The 21,215-nt window shown below is 46.2% G+C and overlaps 2 protein-coding genes across 13 annotated transcripts in view; both read left to right on the top strand.

The window, feature by feature from the left end:
* The window catches only part of KMT2D (lysine methyltransferase 2D), a 39,141-nt gene extending 33,088 nt beyond the window's left edge, over nucleotides 1-6,053 (top strand). For all 11 annotated transcript variants that reach the window (XM_055582662.1, XM_055582648.1, XM_055582617.1 and 8 more), the window contains 6 exons: nucleotides 125-261; nucleotides 376-506; nucleotides 2,199-2,484; nucleotides 2,721-2,794; nucleotides 2,922-3,030; nucleotides 3,161-6,053. In XM_055582662.1, coding sequence (XP_055438637.1) covers nucleotides 125-261; nucleotides 376-506; nucleotides 2,199-2,484; nucleotides 2,721-2,794; nucleotides 2,922-3,030; nucleotides 3,161-3,253 — 830 coding nt within the window. In that variant the 3' untranslated portion in view covers nucleotides 3,254-6,053. The remainder of the gene's footprint in view (nucleotides 1-124; nucleotides 262-375; nucleotides 507-2,198; nucleotides 2,485-2,720; nucleotides 2,795-2,921; nucleotides 3,031-3,160) is intronic.
* Nucleotides 6,054-6,195: 142 nt separating this feature from the next.
* PRKAG1 (protein kinase AMP-activated non-catalytic subunit gamma 1) lies at nucleotides 6,196-21,135 on the top strand. 2 transcript variants are annotated; one of them, XM_055582747.1, is made up of 12 exons: nucleotides 6,196-6,310; nucleotides 11,334-11,382; nucleotides 18,136-18,245; nucleotides 18,433-18,514; nucleotides 18,609-18,667; nucleotides 18,805-18,850; nucleotides 18,953-19,007; nucleotides 19,297-19,423; nucleotides 19,533-19,698; nucleotides 19,847-19,884; nucleotides 20,153-20,299; nucleotides 20,430-21,135. In XM_055582747.1, exons 1-12 carry the CDS (start codon nucleotides 6,302-6,304, stop codon nucleotides 20,532-20,534), a joined length of 993 nt encoding a protein of 330 aa, XP_055438722.1. In that variant the 5' UTR covers nucleotides 6,196-6,301; the 3' UTR covers nucleotides 20,535-21,135. The 2 variants fall into 2 exon arrangements, with proteins under 2 accessions (XP_055438722.1, XP_055438725.1); XM_055582750.1 differs by lacking the exon at nucleotides 6,196-6,310 and adding an exon at nucleotides 9,363-9,381.
* Nucleotides 21,136-21,215: the final 80 nt, after the last annotated feature.

Here is a 21,215-nt window from a genome sequence, read left to right as displayed (position 1 = left end):
CACAGCCTCTTGATAGCAAGGTGGGCAGGCTACAGAAAACCAGCCTAGCATCAGATGGAGGTTAGGGCTGAGGTCAGTAAGCAGAAGTTGCCTCTGAGGGCTGCTGTCTTTCCTTGTCTCTTAGCCGTTTGGAATCGCATTATTGAGCCTGTGGCAGCCATGAGGAAAGAGGCCGACATGCTGCGTCTCTTCCCCGAGTACCTGAAAGGCGAGGAGCTCTTTGGGCTGACAGTGCATGCCGTGCTGCGCATAGCTGAATCAGTAAGGAAAGGGCTGGGGGCTGGCGGCTGGTGGCTGGGGACTGGGAGGGCCCTGGAAATGTTGGTCTTGCCCCAGAAGTGCTCAGGCTGAAGTGAGTGTGACCTGTGCCCACAGCTGCCTGGAGTGGAAAGCTGTCAAAATTATTTATTCCGCTATGGACGCCACCCCCTGATGGAGCTACCGCTCATGATCAACCCCACTGGCTGTGCTCGGTCAGAGCCTAAAATCCTCACACACTACAAACGGTGAGCTTGTGGGGCTGGACCAAGGGTTGTGGGTATGCGGTTGGTAGGACCCTCTGGCTAATTATGAGTGTTTGGGGTTACAGATCAGAGTTCCCTTGGAAAGACTGGGGGTTCACTCTAGCCTCCTGACTTGAGGGTATACAGGTACCACTAGGGTATCCTTTTCCTCCCCCAGCCTCTCAGGTGCTTGGGGTTGACCTGCATCTAGGGACACTTCTCTTGGGTGTCCTGGGAATGGCCCTTGGGGAGGTTCTGGGAAGACGGTGGTGAGATCTTATGTGTAAAGGACCCAGATGCCACCTCCTCTCCTGTGTTGCTTCCAGGGGGCCTGTGATTCTCCCCAACCTTAGACAGATGCCCCACGAGTGCTAGATTCACCTTCCTATCCCCAGGCTGAGTTGGTGTCAAAAATAAATAATTAGGAATATAATAGAAAAAAATAATAAAACCTTACATTTGTATAGCACTTAATACTTTTTTTTTCAAAGCGTTTTCACATCCATTATCTCATTTGATCCTCACAACAACCTTATGAGGTAGGTAGGGCAGGTGGTATTATCCCCATTTACAGCTGAGAAAACTGAGACCCAGAAAGGTTAAGTGACTAGACAAAGGTCACAGCTGGGACCAGAGCCTTACCTCTTGATTTGTGGTTCACTGTTCTTGCTGTGTACCACAGTAGCCTGACCTTGGTCCCTGGGTAGAGGGAGGCAGAATCCATGAGAGGAGGGCTTTCTTGAAGGTCTTCGGTTGCTCTTTGGGCTGTTGTAGAGCGTCAAACTCTACCCCCGCCAGCCCTGGTCCCTGATGCTCTACACCAGTGGTTTTCAAACTGTGTTTCAGAAAGCCCTGGAACACATAAACTGAGTGGGCAGAACTTGGCCCTCTCCATGCATAACTTCCCCCTTCCCCATATTGGATTCAACCAGAAGAGTTCCGTTTCCATCTAGTTTGTGTATTGGCATTCCTGTAATGTTTTGTTAAAGAAAAAAACAAGATTTCTGCTGTATGAAAAAGAGTCAGTTTGAAAACCACTGCTCTGGGATGGGCAAGAACTTGGCTGGGGCCCTAGGGTGGTGAAAAGGCATCCTGCTAGGCAGCAGTCATTCCCCTGCACTGAGCCATCTGCACAGAGCCCAATGTTATGGCAGAGAAAGGGAACAGTCTAAAGAAAGGAAAGGATACCACCATTTGGCTGTGAATTCAGGGCCAGTTTTAATTCAAATCCAGCCCAGTGTGGTAGACATGGCCCCCGTTTGCAGAGCTTCCAGCACAAGCAGGAGATAGGACTCAGAGATTTGAACAAATCCGTGAGCCTGAATTCCAGGCCTGGGCTGCTTGGGGAAGACCTCCCAGAGGTCGTGAGCGTGGCCTTGAGTCTGGTTTGGCAGGAGGGTGGTAGAAGGCAGGGAGATGGGAGAGCAGGCTCAGTGTAGGGGAATCAGTGCCCCTCCCCTCCCTTCACACCCCACCCCGCCATCCTGGGCTCTCTCTGCCACACAGGGTGTTGGAAGGGTCCCCGTAGCTAGTTGCTGCCTCACCACAGCCAAGACTCAGATGCCTCTACTCCACTCCCAAGGCAGCACGCGCCCTCATTGGAGTGTTACACATCCCAGGGAGGAAGCGGGTGGTGTGTGCCCGGTCTGGGCTAGAGCTGTCTTGTCATGGACTATGGACTGTATCACCTCCCAGGCCCCACACTCTGAACAGCACCAGCATGTCCAAGGCATATCAGAGCACCTTCACAGGCGAGACCAACACCCCGTACAGCAAGCAGTTTGTGCACTCCAAGTCATCTCAGTACCGGCGGCTGCGCACTGAGTGGAAGAACAATGTCTATCTGGCTCGCTCCCGTATCCAGGGCCTGGGTCTCTATGCAGCCAAGGACCTAGAAAAGCACACAATGGTCATTGAGTACATTGGCACCATCATTCGCAATGAGGTGGCCAACCGGCGGGAGAAAATCTATGAGGAGCAGGTATGGGCTGGCAGAGGGGCCATCATGGTGCACTTAGCCAAGGGGCAGGGGCAGGATTGGGGCCAGAGGAGCAGGTGGAAAGCTGCTGTGGGAAGAGGAGGGGAGAGGCAGGAGAAAGGAAGAGTAAGAAATGAAGATGAGCTCACTGCCCAAGCCCACCACCTGACCCCACCACCACCAACCACTGCTGCCCTTCTCTGATACTCTTGCCCCTTCTGCAACCTCTGCCTTTCTAGAATCGAGGCATCTACATGTTTCGAATAAACAACGAACATGTCATTGATGCTACGTTGACCGGAGGCCCCGCCAGGTGAGAGAGGGATGAGCAAGAAGGGATTTAGGAGTCCCTCAGGGTGGCACTCTGGGGGTGGGCCAACAAGGAACCAGCATCATCCAACCCAGTAGCTTGGTATTTCTGCCTTTGTCCCACTGCCTAGGTATATTAACCATTCTTGTGCCCCTAACTGTGTGGCGGAAGTTGTGACATTTGACAAGGAGGACAAAATCATCATCATCTCCAGCCGGCGAATCCCCAAAGGAGAGGAGGTAAGAGGAAGCGTCTCTTAGTGAGTGACAGCAGCTCCCTCTTCTCTGCCCGAAGTCCAATCCCAAGGCCACCACCCTCCCCCACTTCCTCTGGCGGACTGGCCTTGATTGTGCCCTCTTCTCTTTCCAGCTGACATATGACTATCAGTTTGATTTTGAGGACGATCAGCACAAGATCCCCTGCCACTGTGGAGCCTGGAATTGTCGGAAATGGATGAACTAAGAAGCTTTGAGGCTACCAGGCAGGGGAGTCCCCCCACCCCCAACCTCTTCCCTGAAAGGGATGAGGGGGAAGAGAGGTAGCAGCCAGAGCCAGGACCCAGGGCTGGGGCTGCCGGCTGACCGGAGCCCCTGGAGCAGGAGGCTGGGGCAGAGGGCCCTAGGCCAAGCCCACCCTGGGCACCAGGGATGACCCTCTTCCCCGCCACCGGCCCCCAGGCTGGCATCTCTGCCCCCAGCTCCAGGAGGGGCCAGACAGAAGCAGCCATTGGGCATCTCAGGTTTGAGGGGGATATGGGCCGGGAACTACCCAGAAGCATCTGGGAGGCAGCAGGGAGGGGGGAGGAGGATGTGTGGCCGGGCCTCACAGCCCTGCTGCTCCCACCGACCTCTCTGGCCCAACTCAAGGCTGCAAAGAGACTTGACTAAGCTTGACAATCCCAAAGGCCGGGTCCCACACCTGGCCCTGCCTGCCGGGTCCTGCCCCCACCCTCACCCCCATCCCCTTCCCTCTCGATCTGTCTCTGTCTCCCTCTTCTCCTCTGTGTTTCTGTCTCTCTATGGGTTGTGTTTCCTTGTTTTCCACTCTGACAAATGCAACAGGAATGGGAAAGAGGCGCCCAGCTGCCCAGGAGGGCAAGCCAGGCAAGCCGGGCAAGGAGACCCCGCACCCACACCTACCTCATTTAAGTGTTGGATTTTTTGCTGTTTTGAAATGTGAGACCCTCTCCAAGCCCCCTACTGCCCCAACCCTCTCCCCCACCTCACTGCCCTCTTCTGAGTGGGTGGAAGGGGGGTAGGAGGAAGAAGAAAAAACAACAACAAAAAATCCATCTTTGTTTTTAATTACGGGCATGGGATGGTGGTTGAGGCTAATGATGAAGATTGGGGATGACTGGCCCCTAGTTGCTCTAGGACTTCCTTCTCCATCTGGACATGGGGGCAGGAGGGGTGTGCTCAACTTAGGACCAGAGTATCTCCCTCCTGTTTTCCCAACCCCATCATGAGCCCATTTGCCCTCCAGCCCCTGGATGGGGTGGGTGGGTGGTCGGGTGAGGGCTATCCCTGAGTGGCATGCCCATACCCAGTGAGGCAGGGTGTGGCCCGGAGCTCCCACTTTCCCTCAGTCACCAAACTGCTGCTGGTCTGGTGAGAAGGGGTGGTGATGTGGGGGTGGGGGAGCTTAGTGTCAGCGCGGGGAGGGTGGGGGGTATTTATCTATTTATACATGGGATTGTACATAGTCTTGTGGGGCATGGGGGAGCCGGCTGGAGGTGAGAACCCTCCCCTCTCCCCCCACCCCCGGGGAGAGCAAATGTAAAACTACTAATTTTTGTGCTTTATATATTCTATATAAATATATCTATTTTCTTTTTACAAAACCAGTTTATAAATGGTAGGGGGGTGTGGGGCGGATACATGGAGCTCCCCTTGTGGGGGAGCCCCCTCCATTACCCAACCTACCGCCCTTTTCCTCACCCCCTCCTCCCCACCCCCTGGCTATGACTGCTGTAAGGTGGGGGTATAGAGGCTGGGCGATTTCCACCCCCTTTTGTATAGTTGGACTATGTTATAACGCACAAAAGTGAGCTGGCCCCAGGGGGAGCCAGAGGGTAATGGGTTCCCCTGCCTCCCTTTCCTTCCCCTTTCTGCCCAAGCTTGTGCTGCAGTTGAACCTCTTCCTGGGGGTAGGGGTAGGTCAGGGGGTGGGTGAGGCCCCAGACCCCTCTCTGGTAGGGAGCCATGGGGATGAAGATGAAGCTTATATGCAGTTCTCTCCTAGGGGCTGTGGGCAAAGGGCATTTTGTAATTAATATTTTCAAGAATCAAATGTCTGGAGTGTGGGGGTGGGCTTGGTGGTGGTGTATGGGTGGGCCTGCTGGAGGGGGAGCACGGTCGCTGTTGTGATTTTAGGTTTGTTTTTGTTTGTTTTTGAATTTGGGGGGTTGCAGATTGATGGGGGTAGGGAATTTTTTTTTATTTTTAAGCTGCTTCCTCAACTGTTTCAAGCTGCAAATGTTTAAGAGAATAACATCCCCCACCCCCACAGAAACCACTGTAATGAAATCACAGTGGGGAGACTGGGCTTCTGCCCCCAAAGCCATTGGATGTTCCTTTTCCAAGAGCAAAAGGTCTAGGTTACAGGGAAGGGGAGATTGGCTCCTGCCAGTCAGGCTCTGATTGGGGCTTGGGCCCTGGGATTGGGAAAAGGGGATGGGGCAGACTTTGTAAGCATATGCTAGGTATCTGATAGTCCTGTAGAATTTAGTGAAGAAACCTTATACAGTTTTTAATTTTTATATAAACTAACTCAGACCCAAGCTACAAGGTTGGAATTTTGGTTGTTGGTTTTTTTTTTTAAGTACCCCGCCTGTATAATTGCATCAGAATTCCCTCCCTCCCCCTCGCCCCCCCCCCATGTTTGTACTTTGGGTTGGTTTACACTTGCACATATTCAATTTTCAGTTTTTTCCCATTTATGGTCTTCTCCTCTCACCTCCAGGACCCTCCCCCTTTTTAAAAAATAAATCTCTGACAAGTGTGAATCCCGTGAAGACTTTATTTTGTGTTGTGTGTATCCTGTACAGCAAGGTTGGTCCTTCGTAACAACGGATGAAATGATTCCCTTTTTTAAAGCGCCCTCTCTCCTTCCACCCCCAGCGCCCCTGTCCTTGGCATGTTTTGTTATCAGCGATCATTCTGAAGTGTACATAATTTATGTTGCAAGAGGCAAAGGGCAAGTTTTGGATTTTGCTTCTTCCAAGTTTGTTTTTAAACGACAAATAAAAAAAAGAACATTTTAAATACAAGCGACTCCGTCCCGTCACCCTCGCCGTCGGTGGGATCAGTGAGGTCTGAGGACCCGGGGAGGGCGGTTTCTGAGGCCAGGACACACCGGAAGGGTGAGCTCCCCGCTTTCCACCCTTGGCTTGCGTAGGTTCTGACGTAGGCGGAAGTGCGTCGTGGTACCGGACGTGGGGCGGGGCCTTCTCCGCCCCCTTGCCCCGGGCCAGCTTCCTAAAGCGAAAGAACCCAGCCGGCGTCTCTCGCGATGGAGGCGGTGAGGAGCGCGGGAATGTGGCGGGGGGCGGGGGTGCGCTGTGGAGCCCGAGACCCCAGTCAGAGGACTGGGGAACCGGGACCGGCGCTGGTGCCCAGTCAACGAGAAGCAGGGTGTCTGTCCTAGACCGTGACCCTGCTCCTCCGCTCTTTGAGCACATTTCAGCGACTGGGCCGCGCCGGTGCCTACCTTCGGTCCACGATACTTTAAGCCCGAGCGGGCAATGACTCCTGCCTCCCTCCTTGAAACCCACGCACTCTCTGGCGATCTCGGACCTCCTCCTCATTTAGCACCTCAAGCCCTTCAGAGGTTTGCCTGAGAGAGAAGGGTCGTGAGCCAGCTTCCCTAGGTGAAGCAGGGGGTTCCGAGGGACCCCCGCTTGCAGGTAGCACCTGGCCCCCAGTTGTCCGAGTGTGATCCATAGAATCTTTGGCAGGAGGGACGTCTGAAAGACTTAAACTACTTTGAGGTGTTCAGCGAGATAACGTAGCCTTAATAAGACTGAAAAGTGGGGTTTCCCTGAAGGAGGGAATCTTCCAGTGTTAGAGGCTACTGTGTCCCTGATCTAGTTTAGGTCATGCCCTGCTCTGCGATTCTGAGCAGGTGTGTTGGCCTAGCTCCTTCTTGGGTAGCAGGCATTGACAGATTGTGGCAGGACCCTGTCATCCTCCCTAAGTTGCTGCAGGTCCCCTACTATCTGTTTGTACCTCCCCTCACTCTCAGGAGCCTTGGTCTGGCACTCTGGAACCCTTCCCATTCTCTTCCTTCCTTCCATGTATTCTTTGTCAAACAGAGTAGCTCTTCCTCTCCTGGTTTTTTATCATCTCCTACTGTAGTTGTATGACGGCTGCAGGTTCACCTTTCTCTCCATCGGTTACATGCCCAGAGTAATTCCCTTATTGTGCTCTTTTTCTGCCTGCAGAGAGGTCATGTCCCTCAGGTTATAAAGAAGAAATCAAATCAAAGTAAAATGATTTGCAGCTGGTCACCCAGGCAAGGGAGTAAGTCCTTATAGATTAGGAGAATTTTGAGCAAAAATAAAAGGTCTTATTCCATTAAATTCAAAATGACATTATTTTTTACTTATTATATGGATTTTCTAATTTAGCCATCATATTTTATGTACTAGATTAGAAGTTTCTTGGAATAGAAATTGTTCTAAAAAAAAAAAAAAAAAAAGGGAGTACACTGGCAGTCCAGTGGTTAGGACTCGACCTTTTCACTGCTAGATTCCGGGTTTGATTGCTGGTGGGGGAATTAAGATACCATGGGCCATGTGGTGCAGCTGATAAATAAATAAAATGAAGAAAAAAGAAAACCCCACTTTGAAAATGCTTAGCCTAACTGCAGTGGAGGCAAGGGCAAGTCAGTGACAGCTGTTATTTAGGGTAGATTGTAGTGAATGCTATCATTAAGATGCAAAAAAAGGACTGTGGCACCATAGGGGAGGGAGAAATTACTGTCAGCCCACTAGAGGGCATTGCGGGTTGAGAGAACTGTGAGCAAGGGCATAGAAACTGGGGTGTGTAGCGATTAATTGGGGGTCAGCCAGTGGCTGACCAGCTAGTTATGTCCAACCTAGATAGCATATTCAAAAACAGAGACATTACTTTGCCAACAAAGGTCCGGCTAGTCAAGGCTATGGTTTTTCCTGTGGTCATGTATGGATGTGAGAGTTGGACTGTGAAGAAGGCTGAGCGCCGAAGAACTGATGCTTTTGAACTGTGGTGTTGCAGAAGACTCTTGAGAGTCCCTTGGACTGCAAGGAGATCCAACCAGTCCATTCTAAAGGAGACCAGTCCTGGGTGTTCATTGGAAGGACTGATGCTGAAGCTGAAACTCCAGTACTTTGGCCACCTCATGCAAAGAGTTGACTCATTGGAAAAGACTCTGATGCTGGGAGGGATTGGGGGCAGGAGGAGAAGGGGACGACAGAGGATGAGATAGATGGCTGGATGGCATCGCTGACTTGATGGACATGAGTCTGAGTGAACTCCGGGAGCTGGTGATGGACAGGGAGGCCTGGCGTGCTGCGATTCATGGGGTCGCAAAGAGTCGGACACGACTGAGCGACTGAACTGACTGAACTGAACAGTGGCTGATGTTGCTGGAACTTTGGATTTTGATCATAGTTGGAGAAAAGACTGGGAAAGTAGGTTGAAGATATTGCATATCACATTAAGTTTGAACTTTGTTTTGTAATAAGGGGACCCATGGAAGATTTGGGGCTTCCCAGGTGGTGTGAGTGGTAAAGAACTTGCCTGCCAATGCAGAGACACAAGAGACACAAGTTCAGTCCTTGGTCAGGAAGATCCCCTGGAATAGTAATGACAACCACACCAGTACTCTTGCCTGGAAAATTCCATGGACAGAGGAGCCTAGTGGGCTACAGTCCATGGGGTTGCAAAGAGTTGGACATGACAGTGCACGCACATACACACACACACACACAGATATATGAGCAAGGTAGTGAGTGTACTTTAAGAATATTCCTAATGACTTTCTGTAAACGGAGGAGCTACTTCAGAAAGTAGTGAGTTCTTGGTTCCTGGAGTTGAAAGTCCCTTCCAAACCTGAGATGCCTGGGGAGAGAACTTAGTGACAGCATGAAAGACAAATTGAAGAGGAAATAGATTTCCTCTTCTCTTAAACTGTCAGGGATAACAGTTTAGAGAATGTTGCAGAAATGTGATGTAAGAGGTTATGTTAATGCTGTGAAAGTGGAAAGGAGCGAGATGGATTTGAGGCATTTATTTCTAACATAGCAGCTTAGTTGATAGACATTAAGGACAAGTTTAGGTCACACCCTGCTCTATCATTCTAAGCAGGCATGTTGGGATAGCTCATTCTTGGAGAAATCAAGACCACAGTTCAGGCACCTGGGAAGAGAGCAATGCAAAAGCAGAGGTGGGAACCACAGTTAAGAATAATAGGATTAAAAAAAAAAGAATAATAGGATTGGAGGGACAGATGCTGTTCTGTCTTGTATTGAAGCATTTGAGGAGTCTCTGTGACATCTGTGGTGGTCCAGCAAACAACTGGAAAGGTGGATCAGGAGTTTGGAAGAAATTGTGAGTCTTGTAGCAGATATAGGGTGTGTCTCTGTGAATAATATTTTGCACTTATGTAGTACAGTAGTCTCAAGTCCCCTCTGTTATTAAATGTAGAGAGAGTAGACATAATTGCCCCATTCCTGTGTGGAGAAACAGGCAGAAAGAGTCATATTCAGTTGTGTCTGAACTCTTATGTAGGTATCTATGTCTCTGTTTAGCTGTATGTCTTTTCTCTCTCTGTAATGTAGTCTTAGATCTCTCTGTCCATATCAGTGTGAATCATTACCAGTTTGTTGAGAAGCAAAACATTTGAGAATTATATGCAAACCCACATGCTAGGTGATATGAGAGAAAGATACAAAGAAGTGTAAGATAGTTTCAGGCTTCCAGGAATTTACAGCCTGTTCAGATAGATAATGAACAAAATAACTGTAGCACAGTGAAGTAATTAAGTATCAATCATATGGTCAGTACAATAATTTCTACAGAAGTCACTGTTTCTGCTGCTTTGTATAGGTCTTTGTGAGACTGCTTTACTGCTAAACAGGCCTCTCTCCCACTTATAAATGATGAGGCTGTTGTTCCGATAGCTATGCCAAAATGCCAGGCCATGATGAAAGTCTTATGCAGCCTAGAGAGAAGAGAGGGAGATTACCCCCCTGCCCCCACCCTGGCCTATTAGAGGAGGGAAATTTAGAGCTATCCAACCAACTTGACCCTGTTTACCAGCCAACCTCCCAGGTTCAAGCCAAGGCCTTTAAATTCATGTTACTACTGCAGCTGTGGAGGTGAAGTGTGACTTGAAGTTACTTTGGGAATATTACCCAAAAAGAGCAAATAGAGTCAAAACTAGATTCCGGCAGACAAAAATGATCATGATCTCTCCTGGGTTTCTAGATAACAATGAAATTTCCAAATGTTCCCACTTGAGGGAGCACTGAGATGCTCTGAAGGTTTCTCTGTATTCAGAGCAGTTTCTAATCTCAGACTGTCATAAACAAGGAAACTTGGAAAACCAGTCCCCTCTGGGCTATAGCAGGCTTTGACTCACAAGGGTGCTGAGAGGACTCAGTTCCCTAGTTTCAGAACATTTATCCTTCTCATCTACCCCTCAGTCATTCAAACTTTGATCCTTGGTGACAGTCAGCTGCTGGGATCCTCCCCATATGCGGCCCTCTCATGGTAAAGTGTATGTCAGTGACTCAGGAGCCTACACCTACACTTAGTGACTATTTGAAGGAAAGCAGTGTTGTCTCTCCAGCTTCCATATTTTTATAAATAAGTCTGTGAAAGTCTTGTGGAACCAACTTTAAGCTCATATTTTCTAGTGTCAGCTTTTAAGTCCTAATGTTTCATTAGGCAATGTAGTATATAAGACCATGAGCTTTGGAACCACACAAACCTGTATTCAGATCCCCATTTCACCTCTTGCCAGCCATGGGCAGTTTGCTTAATATTTCTTGAACCTCAGTTTCCTAATCTGTGAAAATAAGGCTGATAATAGTATTCACCTAAGGGTTATATGGAGAAGGCAATGGCATCCCACTCCAGTACTCTCGCCTGGAAAATCCCATGGACAGAGGAGCCTGGTAGACTGCGTCCACGGGGTCACTAGGAGACGGACACGACTGTGTAACTTTCAAGTAGACAGCCTGAGCGACTTCAATTTCACTTTTCACTTTCATGCATTGGAGAAGGAAATGGCAAGCCACTCCAGTGTTCTTGCCTGGAGAATCCCAGGGACGGGGGAGCCTGGTGGGCTGCCGTCTCTGGGGTCGCACAGAGTCAGACATGACTGAAGCAACTTAGCAGTAGCAAGGGTTATAAAGATTAAATGAGATAATATTTCTGAAGGACCTTGTAGTGCTTTAAAGGAAGTCATTAGTTCACCAGCCCTTCCCCTAATGTTGCCAGGCTCAAATGGATGGAGCGTAAGACAGGCTGAATCTTTGTTTCTCTTGTCTTTCCAGGTCCCTTCTTCAGATAGCTACCCAGCTGTGGAAAATGAGCATCTTCAAGGTAAGTTTACTGAGGAAAGGAAACTGGTATGAAAACGATAACCCGATCCTAATTCGTATTCAGCAGTGCTTTTGAATTTTTCCCAGAGTCTTCCCTGGGAAAATCAAGGCTGGGCCAGATAATGTGCCAAACCACATAAATCAGAAACAAGTGATTTTGCGAGATCACCTAAGAATAAATCTTGGGTAGGGTGAGGATGATTAATATCTTCAGTCATCAAACCACTTGAGAGAAACTTTTGAGGTACAGGGAGAACTTCCATAGGCAATTCTGGGATGGCTAACCATGTTTTAGAAGTCCCTGATATGTTTTGAGTAGCCCAGACAATGCCACTAGGATTTTATCATCCAGCAATCTCACTAAAGCCACTGAGTATACACAAGAAATTATAGAAGGGACTTGAAAACCCTTAGAACTAATCCAGAAATAGAGGCACTAAACCCTAAAATTCAGGGCACAGGAGAAGGGAATTCTAGCATCTGCCCAAATACCTGGTTAGAGCAGGCTGGTCCAACCCGGTCATCTGGAAAGAAGCAAAATTATAGGCATCTCTGGTAAAGGGTTTTGCCCAGGAACACTCTTAGTCTTTCTTGGACATGTTTATGGCATTAGGAATACATACTTTCTCAGAGGATTAAAATATGGGATGAGATTCTGGGATATATTATTAAAGGTCTGTGAGTTCTCCACAAGAATTTTTAAATGTTCTATTTTCATGTCGTTAGTATCCAAAAATGAATATAGTCATATTTTGAATTACCTGGATGATTCTTTATAATTGATGACTGCAACATGATGTCAGTGCTTATTTTGTGTTTCTAAGTGCATTTGCGTTAGCATCAACTGAGGCAGGCGTAAGAAACTCAAATTGTCTACATGGATCAAGTAGTGACGTGGGTTGCATATGATTACAATAACCTGTGGTTCTCGTTGCATCTAAAAGGAGGCAGCAACTAGCCTAGTCTGGTTAATTGCTGCTGTTCAGGAATTCAAGACCTATTTTTGTCAGATCTTCTGATTATGAAAAGAAAGTTAGAATTTGGATTCTTATATATCTCCAGAATTTTTTAATTGGGCACTAATTTAAATTATTTAAATTAATTATTTAAATACCATGAAAACCAAACCAAATATGTTTGCAGGCCTGTAGCCTGTAATATTGGAGAAGGCAGTGGCAACCCACTCCAATACTCTTGCCTGGAAAATCCCATGGACGGAGAAGCCTGGTAGGCTGCAGTCCATGGGGTCGCTAAGAGTCAGACAAGACTCAGCGACTTCACTTTCACTTTTCACTTTCATGCATTGGAGAGGGAAATGGCAACCCACTCCAGTATTCTTGCCTGGAGAATCCCAGGGACAGAGGACCCTGGTGGGCTGCCGTCTGTGGGGTCACACAGAGTCGGACATGACTGAAGTGACTTAGCAGCAGTAGCAGCAGCAGCAGCCTGTAATATTATTTAACTATCATTGTAGCATGTCTTGAACTGGTGTCAAAAGACAGATTCTTGGGAGTCTGTGAATTTTCAAATTCGAAGAACAATGGTGGCCTTCCAGTTAGAGATGGTGGGTTTAATACATGTATCTACTTTTGTTCCTTCACAAAAAGCCACTATGGAGAAGGAAATGGCAACCCACTCCAGTACTCTTACCTGGAAAATCTCATGGACTGAGAAGCCTGGTAGGCTACAGTCCATGGGGTCGCAAAGAGTCGGACACGACTGAGCGACTTCACTTTCAATAGAATGCTGATTATCCCCATAAAAGCACTAATTTGCTGAATTCTAAAATATTTCTAAAATAGTTTCAGAGTTGCTTTTCTCAAACCATTTTAAAAACAAACCTACAAAAAAAAAAAAAAAGCCACTAAAGCCACCATGAAGGAATTATTCTTGAAGGTACAAAAACTATCAAAATAGGGAGAACAAGCAAGGAGACAATGGCAATGAATTTTTGGAAGCTGGAAAGCAGACAGAAGGGTGGTAAATGACTTAGCATACCTGAGAAAACTCAACTGTAACTAGCAGAGGGGAAAGCCCAGAAGCGCTGAAGGTCTAAGGAGGAGTCACATCCTAAGACTTCCTACCCCACTAAGTGCAACTGGAAAACTGCCCATCCTAACTTTGGCACAGACTGGAGGTACAGAAAGGGGCTGAGGTACTGTGCTGAAAACACGAACATGAGGTGAACTAGATGCTGAGACCCTAGTCCTTTTCCCACACTCAGTTTTCAGAATGCTGACAGAAAAGACTTCATCCTCAAGCACAAAGTCAAATGAATAATCCTTTTCTTCAGAATCCCACTGAAGGAAAAACCTAAAAATATAAGTACTGACTGTTCCCCATCTAAATGGTTCACAGTTAACAAGGCTCATCTACACACATAGAGCTTCTAATCAGCTTTAAAGACTCCATTCTTAAAATATGGTTTGAATCCTCCTTTAAACCAAGGATTACCAGACATCTAAAGAAAGCCTCTAATGTGAAAAGAGTGATCTAAATTGTCCCCCCAAATGAAGAAGAAAAAAGAAAAAGATAAACAGGAAAAAAGCAACAGTGGGAAAAGTCAATGCATAAAGAAGAAAACATTAAAAACTAACATTAATACTTACTCAAAGAACATATTTCCACCATGAAGCAAGTATAGGATGCAATTTTTTAAAGAAAAGGAATGTTCAGAAAAGAAAAAAGGAGCTCTTAGAAATTAAAAATATAACAGCAAAAGCGTTAAACTAAGTAGGAGGTTTGGAAAATCAAGTTGAAGAAATCTCTCATAAAGTAAGAATTAAAAATCAAAGTGAACTCAGACATAGAAAATAAACTTACGGTTACCAAAGGAGAAAGAAGGGGGATATATTAGGAGTATAAGATTAGCAGATACAAACTACTATATATATAAAAGAAACAACAAGGTCTTACTGTATAGCTGTATATATACTGTATAGGAACTGTATTTAGTATCTTGTAATAAACTATAATGAAAAAAGTGAAAAAAGAGGAAAGAAAAAAGAAACGGTGGTTAGTACCTCCTTATCCTTGGGGATACATTACAAGATTGCCAGTGGATGCCTGAAACCACAGATAGTATTAAACTGTATATATAATGTTTTTTCCTATATATCCTGACTTATATACATACATACCTATGAGTGTATGCATGCTAAGTTGCTTCAGTCGTGTCTGACTCTGTGTGACCATATGGACTATGTAGCCTGCCATACTTCTCTGTCCAAGGGATTCTCCAATTCCCATGCACTCCTCTGGGGGCTCTTCCCTACCCAGGGATCGAACCCACATCTTTTGTGTCTCCTTCATTGACAGGCGAGTTATTTACCATTAGCACCACCTGGGAAGCCCCGTGCATACCTATGATAAAGTTTAATTTACAAATTAGGCACAGTAAGAGATTAACAACAACAATAATAAAATAGAACAATGATAAGAGTATACTAAGAGTTATGTGAATGTAGTTGGTCAGTCTATAAGAGTAAGGTGTATGTGTGCTCATTCGTGTCTGACTCTTTGTGACCCCACGGACTATAGCCTGCCAGGCTCCTCTGTCCAAGGAATTTTCTAGGCAAGAATACTGGAGCGGGTTGCCATTTCCTACTCCCGGGGATCTTCCCAACCCAGGGATCAAACCTGCATCTCTCAGTCTGTCTGCCTCTAAATATCTTATTGTACAAACATAATACCTTTCACATCTTGACTAAGCACTTTTCACACACTGACCCTATAACTTTTGCAATTGAATTGCAACAGCAAAACTAGCATGATTTCCTGTTTCTTCTCAGTTTCACAGATAGAAGATTCATTTTTATCATAGATCTTAGCAACCTCAGCATATGATTGTTTTTCTTTCCCTTATTAAGTTGAGAACTTTCACCTTTTCACTTATAGGAAGCATTCTAGGTTTTAGGACTTCCCTGGTGGCTCAGTAGTAAAGAATCCGCCTGCTGTCCAGGAAATAGGTTCAATCCCTGGGTTGAACACTCAAAGAGTTGGACACCACTGAGCAACTAATCACACACACACAGCATTAGGGCTTCAATTTTACATATGCTTTATGGCCAATTAGTAAATAAAATAAGGGTTTGTTATTGTTGTTTAGTCGCTAAAGTAGTGTCAGACTTTGCAACCCCATAGACTGTAGCCTGCCAGGCTCCTCTGTCCATGAGATTTCCCAGGCAAGAATACTAGAATGGGTTACCATTTTCCTTCTCCAAGAAACTCGGAGTCTTAACCACTAGGCCATCAGAGATGTTCTCCAAAAAAAGGGTTACTTGCACACAAGCACAGTGATAACATCCATGACAGTCTGATCACTGAGAGAGCTACTAATAAGTAGTGGATGGGATATGGTGGACAAAGGGATGATTGCCTCCCAGGGCTGGAACTGAGCTGAATAGCAAGAGATTTCATCATGCTGCTTAGGATGCCACACAATTGAAAACTTATGAATTGCTTGTTTCTGGAATTTTCTATTTAATATTCAGACAAGGTTTGATTGTGGGTAACTGAAACAGTGGAAAGTAAAACCCTGGATTAGGTGAGCGGGGCAGGGGGAACTCCTGTGTTTTAAAAACAACAAAAACAAACGTTAAGGGTTAGTTTTGGAAGTCCAAATAGTAGGAGTTACAGAAGGAGAAAAATGACAACACAGAGGGAAGGAAACAATCAAGGAAGTAATTCAAGAACATTTCCTAGAACTGAAGAACATTAGTTTTCTCGTTGAATATTCAGCACAACGGGTGAAATTCTCCCACCCAAAGCACAATCATCATAAAATTTCAGAACACCAAACAAAGAGAAGATCCTGAGTTTCCAGAGAGAAAATAACAAGACATATACAAGGAATCAGAAGGGCCTAGGACCCCAAACTCTCAATAACACCAGAAGCTTGGAAGGCAATGAAGCAGTGCCCTCAATATTCTGCAGGAAAATAAAGTTCAACCTAGAATTCTGTAGCCAGACAAATTTAAATCAAAGATGAGGGTAACATAGAGATGTCTGCAGAGTCTATGTCTGCAAGGTCTCAAAAAATTTACCTCCCATGCACCCTTTCTCAGGAAGCTACTGGAAAATGTGCTTCACCAAAACAAGGGAATAATCAAAAAAGAGGAAATCATGGGATACAGGACACAAGAGTGCTAATACAGGAGAGACGTGAAAGGGGTCCCAGGATGGAAATGAAGGAAGATCTCAAGATGTCAGAAGTGCATGGCAGGCAAACCAGCCCAGATTTGAGCAGGTCAGAAGGCTCCAGAGAGACTTCTTTGGGTAGTTAAATTGATAGACTATCCCATGCTTCTGAACTTCTTGAAAGGAGACTTAAACAATTGGTAAAGAGTTTGGGGATTGAATTAGTTATAAGTACTAAATACTTAGCAAACAGACTAGAACTAAGCAAACAGACAATTATTAACTCCAAGGAAAACAAAGTTGTGAAGGAAAAAAGAAAATCAGACTTTACTACTTGACGTAGCTCAGAATAATGAATATTCAGTCAAATTACTTAAATACTGATGCAATTTAACTTCTGGGAGAATGGAGAATTAGGAGGTACAGGTTTATAATGGGGTCCTGGTAGGAAATAGAATTGAAAATTTTCATCTTCCTCATATGATAATAGAGAGTGCCTGTCATCTTCCTTGCATGATAATAGTTAATGCTTAAAAGTGAAAAAAAAAAGGTAGCAATATAAGCATATTATTTATAGACATAGAAATAAGTACCAAAATAATCAGCTAAAAGAGGTTTCCTCTCTGGGGAGGGGTGAAGTGAAGTGGGTGCTAGGAACTGCAGTTTTTCTTAACAAAATTATAGAACTATTTGACTCTCTAAACTGTGTACCTATATAACTTTGGTAAAAAAATTAAAAATGAAAAACAACTGATTAGGATTTAAGAGCATGAACTTTGGAATCACGTAGATCTATGTTTGAGCCTTTCTTGTTAACTAATGATACGACGTTGAGTAGTTTTTGTTTTATGGCTTTCTGTCTGTTTTCTCAGCTGAAAAATGACAATATTTGCCTTACAGATTAAATGACATAATATTTTTAGATATACAAGCATACCATGTAGCACATTTGGGCTGTTCTTTTGGGGGTTGCTGCTCGAGTAGAGCAAGCAGTTAAAATCAGAGGAATGGAAAGCCATTTGTCTAGAGTAGGTGGGGTGACTTCTGATTCACACGGTCATCCCAAGATGGACTCTCAGGTTGTTTGGGGCCAGGTCAATTGAGCACTGGGCTCTAACTTAGTGCTGTTCTAAAATGGCCCACCTTGGGCCATGACTTCCTCATCTGTGAATCTAACAAGAATTTTAAGAAGTTTACTTCTTGGATTTTAAGAAGCTTAATTACATTTTAATTGAGAAAAAGAACAAGTGAAAATGTGCTAAATATATGAGAAGGAAAATGAGTTAAAGGTGAGGAAAAAAAAACTTTTAGACTAGAACAGGTTAATGAAAGTTTAATAGATTTTCGTTTTAGTCAGCCATCTTTTGCCTAAGGAGCCAATAGATACAGTTCTGCCTGGGGGTGAAGTTGGATGAAATGGTTTCTAAGGAGTTTATCCAGGTTTTGTGGGAACAATAGCAACAAAACAGAATATCTATTCCTGTTGTCCTTTATAAGGGGGCCTTATAAATCATGCTGTAAATACCTGAGCAACTACAACACTTTTATTTGCTGCCTCTTTTGATTGCTGAGTTGTTGCATGGGAGGAAGCTACTAACTATCTCACCCCATGCAGAGACTCCGGAATCTAACAATAGCGTGTATACTTCCTTCATGAAGTCTCATCGCTGCTATGACCTGATTCCCACAAGCTCAAAACTGGTTGTATTTGATACTTCCCTTCAGGTGGGTGAAATCCTCTTTTCCCTTCCCCCTTCCTCGGAGCCGCTGGTTCAGTACCTCATCCCAAGGGTGATGAGCTTGACTTTCTATGTGGTTAGGCTCCCATTTTCCCCAGCATATCCAACCCCTATTCTTTTCCAGCCCTGCCTCCTGTGAATTTTCCTTTGTCGTTATTACTCTTTCACTACAGGTGAAGAAAGCTTTCTTTGCTTTGGTGACTAATGGTGTCCGGGCGGCCCCTTTGTGGGATAGTAAGAAGCAGAGTTTTGTGGGTAAGCAGTTTTTGGAACACTGTTATTGGCATCTTGTACTGGGCATGGAGAGAAGCTTTTGAGCTGTGCTGAGGGCTGTTATCTTGGCCTCTAGGCATGCTGACCATCACTGATTTCATCAATATCCTGCACCGCTACTATAAATCAGCCTTGGTAAGGCTCCTGAGCCCATGACCGAAACCACTTTCCTGCCCAGAGTCCCTCACTCTCATACCCTTTCTTCCAAGCAACTACAAGGGGTTAATAAAGCAGAGAGATTGAGTCTCAAGTTCTGTTGCCTCTGCTTTCAGGTGCAGATCTATGAGCTGGAAGAACACAAGATAGAAACTTGGAGAGGTATGTGGAGAGCTGAGGGTTGTAAAAGGATAAAGGGATGGAGAGTTTCCTGGGAAACAGTTTTTCATGGTAATATTTTGTGAACCTCCCTTTTCCCTTCAGAGGTGTATCTACAGGACTCCTTTAAACCACTTGTCTGCATTTCTCCTAATGCCAGGTGAGTTCCACCTACCTATTTGTCCGGAAGGGGAAAGAGCCTTGCCATCAGCATAGCTGAGGCCCTAGATACCCAAAGAGCCGGGAACAGAAGAGAAAAAAGACACTCCTCCCACATACACACACATGCATACACACGCATGCACATTCTTTAGGTCTGGTCTGAACCCCCTGCTCCTCTCCTTAACCACCTGTTTTCCCTGTTTGTAAGCACACTCTAAATTAGAGCTACTTCAGCACCCTCAGGCCTACCACTGTGGGACTTACCGTTAATCCCTGCCTTCCCACAGCTTGTTTGATGCTGTCTCTTCATTAATTCGAAACAAGATCCACAGGCTGCCAGTTATTGACCCGGAATCAGGCAACACCTTGTACATCCTCACCCACAAGCGTATCCTCAAGTTCCTCAAGTTATTTGTAAGTGCTCCTCAGCCCAGTTTTTACTTCTTAGATACTGGTTGGAGGAGTATCCAAGGGTAGTTTGAGGGGCCTTGAAAAAAAATCAAGGTGATGGTTATTTCCTCAGATCACCGAGTTCCCCAAGCCAGAGTTCATGTCTAAGTCTCTGGAAGAGCTACAGATTGGCACCTATGCCAACATTGCTATGGTCCGCACCACCACCCCTGTGTACGTGGCTCTGGGCATCTTTGTACAGCACCGAGTCTCAGCCCTGCCAGTGGTGGATGAGAAAGGTGAGGGATCGGGCACAGGGAGAGGAGGGCTCCAGGGAGGCTGTGGGAAAATCTGCTGTCCCCTCAGCTCAACCTGGAAGGTGGTTCTGTAGGCAGGGGGAGCCTTGGATGCCAGATCCTCCTTGCTGAGCTGCCTCTGTCCCCCTAGGGCGTGTGGTGGACATCTACTCCAAGTTTGATGTTATCGTGAGTGATTGTGGGGGGCGGGTTGGGAGGTAGGGAAAGGGGTGGGGTGTTGAATGTGGAGAGGGAGAAGAAGAGTCTCTTCTGGGACCTAAGGGTTTTAGAAGCTTCCAAGCTTTCAAATTCTGTTTGAAAAGGAATTGAATGAGCTGGGCGAGGCTTGTGGGCATGGCCGACACCTACTTTAAATCACTCTGTGAGGTGGGGTGGGCTCAGGGTTTGGCGGCTGGCTCCCTTGCTTCCCTGCATGAATCTTCCTCTCTCTCCCCAGAACCTGGCAGCAGAAAAGACCTACAACAACCTAGATGTGTCAGTGACCAAAGCCCTGCAACATCGATCACATTACTTTGAGGGTGTTCTCAAGTGCTACCTGCATGAGACTCTGGAAACCATCATCAATAGGCTGGTAGAAGCAGAGGTAGGAGGGCCAGCAACCCAGAAGAAGCTGGGGGAGCAGCTCTGGTCTGGCATGGAGGGTGGGGACTGACGGGCTCACCTTCACTGAGGCTGGCACTAAACATCCCTTTCTCCCTCGTGGCTCTGTGCAGGTTCACCGACTTGTAGTGGTGGATGAGAATGATGTGGTCAAGGGGATTGTATCCCTATCTGACATCTTGCAGGCGCTGGTGCTCACAGGCGGAGAGAAGCCCTGAGCCAGGGGAAGGGGTCATGCAGCACCAGGGCATATGCCCCACTCACTGCCTGCCCAAAGCTCTGGGAACCACAGATGATACTTTTAGAGAATTGTGACTGTTCCCTGCCCAGGAGCCCCCTACCCTTCTACATGGGAGGAGGGAACGTGTGGGGGAGGAAGGAAAATGGATTTTTAGCTCTCCTTATCCTCACCCAGCCCATCTTAGCCCCTTTCTTTTTAGGCATAGCCCCCTATCTGAGTGACCTATGGACTCTGTGCTCCTCAGGCAAATCCTGATCTCTAAGAGATCCCCAGACCTCACCCAGCCTTTGCCTCTGTCCCTGACTCCACCCTAAGAAAATAGGCACAACAGAACTCTGCATAAAGATGTTTTTATTCATCATGTTTCATGCTGTATGGAGGAGGCTGAGTCCATGTAGTGGCATTTCTTCCTCTAATGCGAGTGGGGAGGATCATGGGGAGGAGGGCCCTTGGCTTCCTGTGCTGTATGCATATGAAAGGAGATGAGAGTTGCAGGGAGGGGGAGGGCAGAGTGGTTAGCTGAGGTTATTGCTTTTCCTGGCAAACCTAATTAAAATGACAGGAGCCTCTTCATGGTATTTCGGTGTTTGATTTTTGTATTTGCTCCAATGTTTCTACTTCATAAGGCTTCTTCAACTCATCATTAAGATCAACAATA

The sequence above is a fragment of the Bubalus kerabau genome, chromosome 1 (genome assembly GCF_029407905.1).
Source record: "Bubalus kerabau isolate K-KA32 ecotype Philippines breed swamp buffalo chromosome 1, PCC_UOA_SB_1v2, whole genome shotgun sequence".
NCBI lineage: Eukaryota > Metazoa > Chordata > Mammalia > Artiodactyla > Bovidae > Bubalus > Bubalus kerabau.
Note: the sequence above shows the minus strand (reverse complement) of the source record. Positions and strands in the feature narration are given on the sequence as shown.

Bases quoted from the DNA above. Each gene is read 5' to 3' on its own strand.
- PRKAG1 (XM_055582747.1), top strand. The intron at 18,851-18,952 runs GTATGTGGAGAG...TTTTCCCTTCAG, and splicing joins CAAGATAGAAACTTGGAGAG to AGGTGTATCTACAGGACTCC. The intron at 20,300-20,429 runs GTAGGAGGGCCA...GGCTCTGTGCAG, and splicing joins ATAGGCTGGTAGAAGCAGAG to GTTCACCGACTTGTAGTGGT.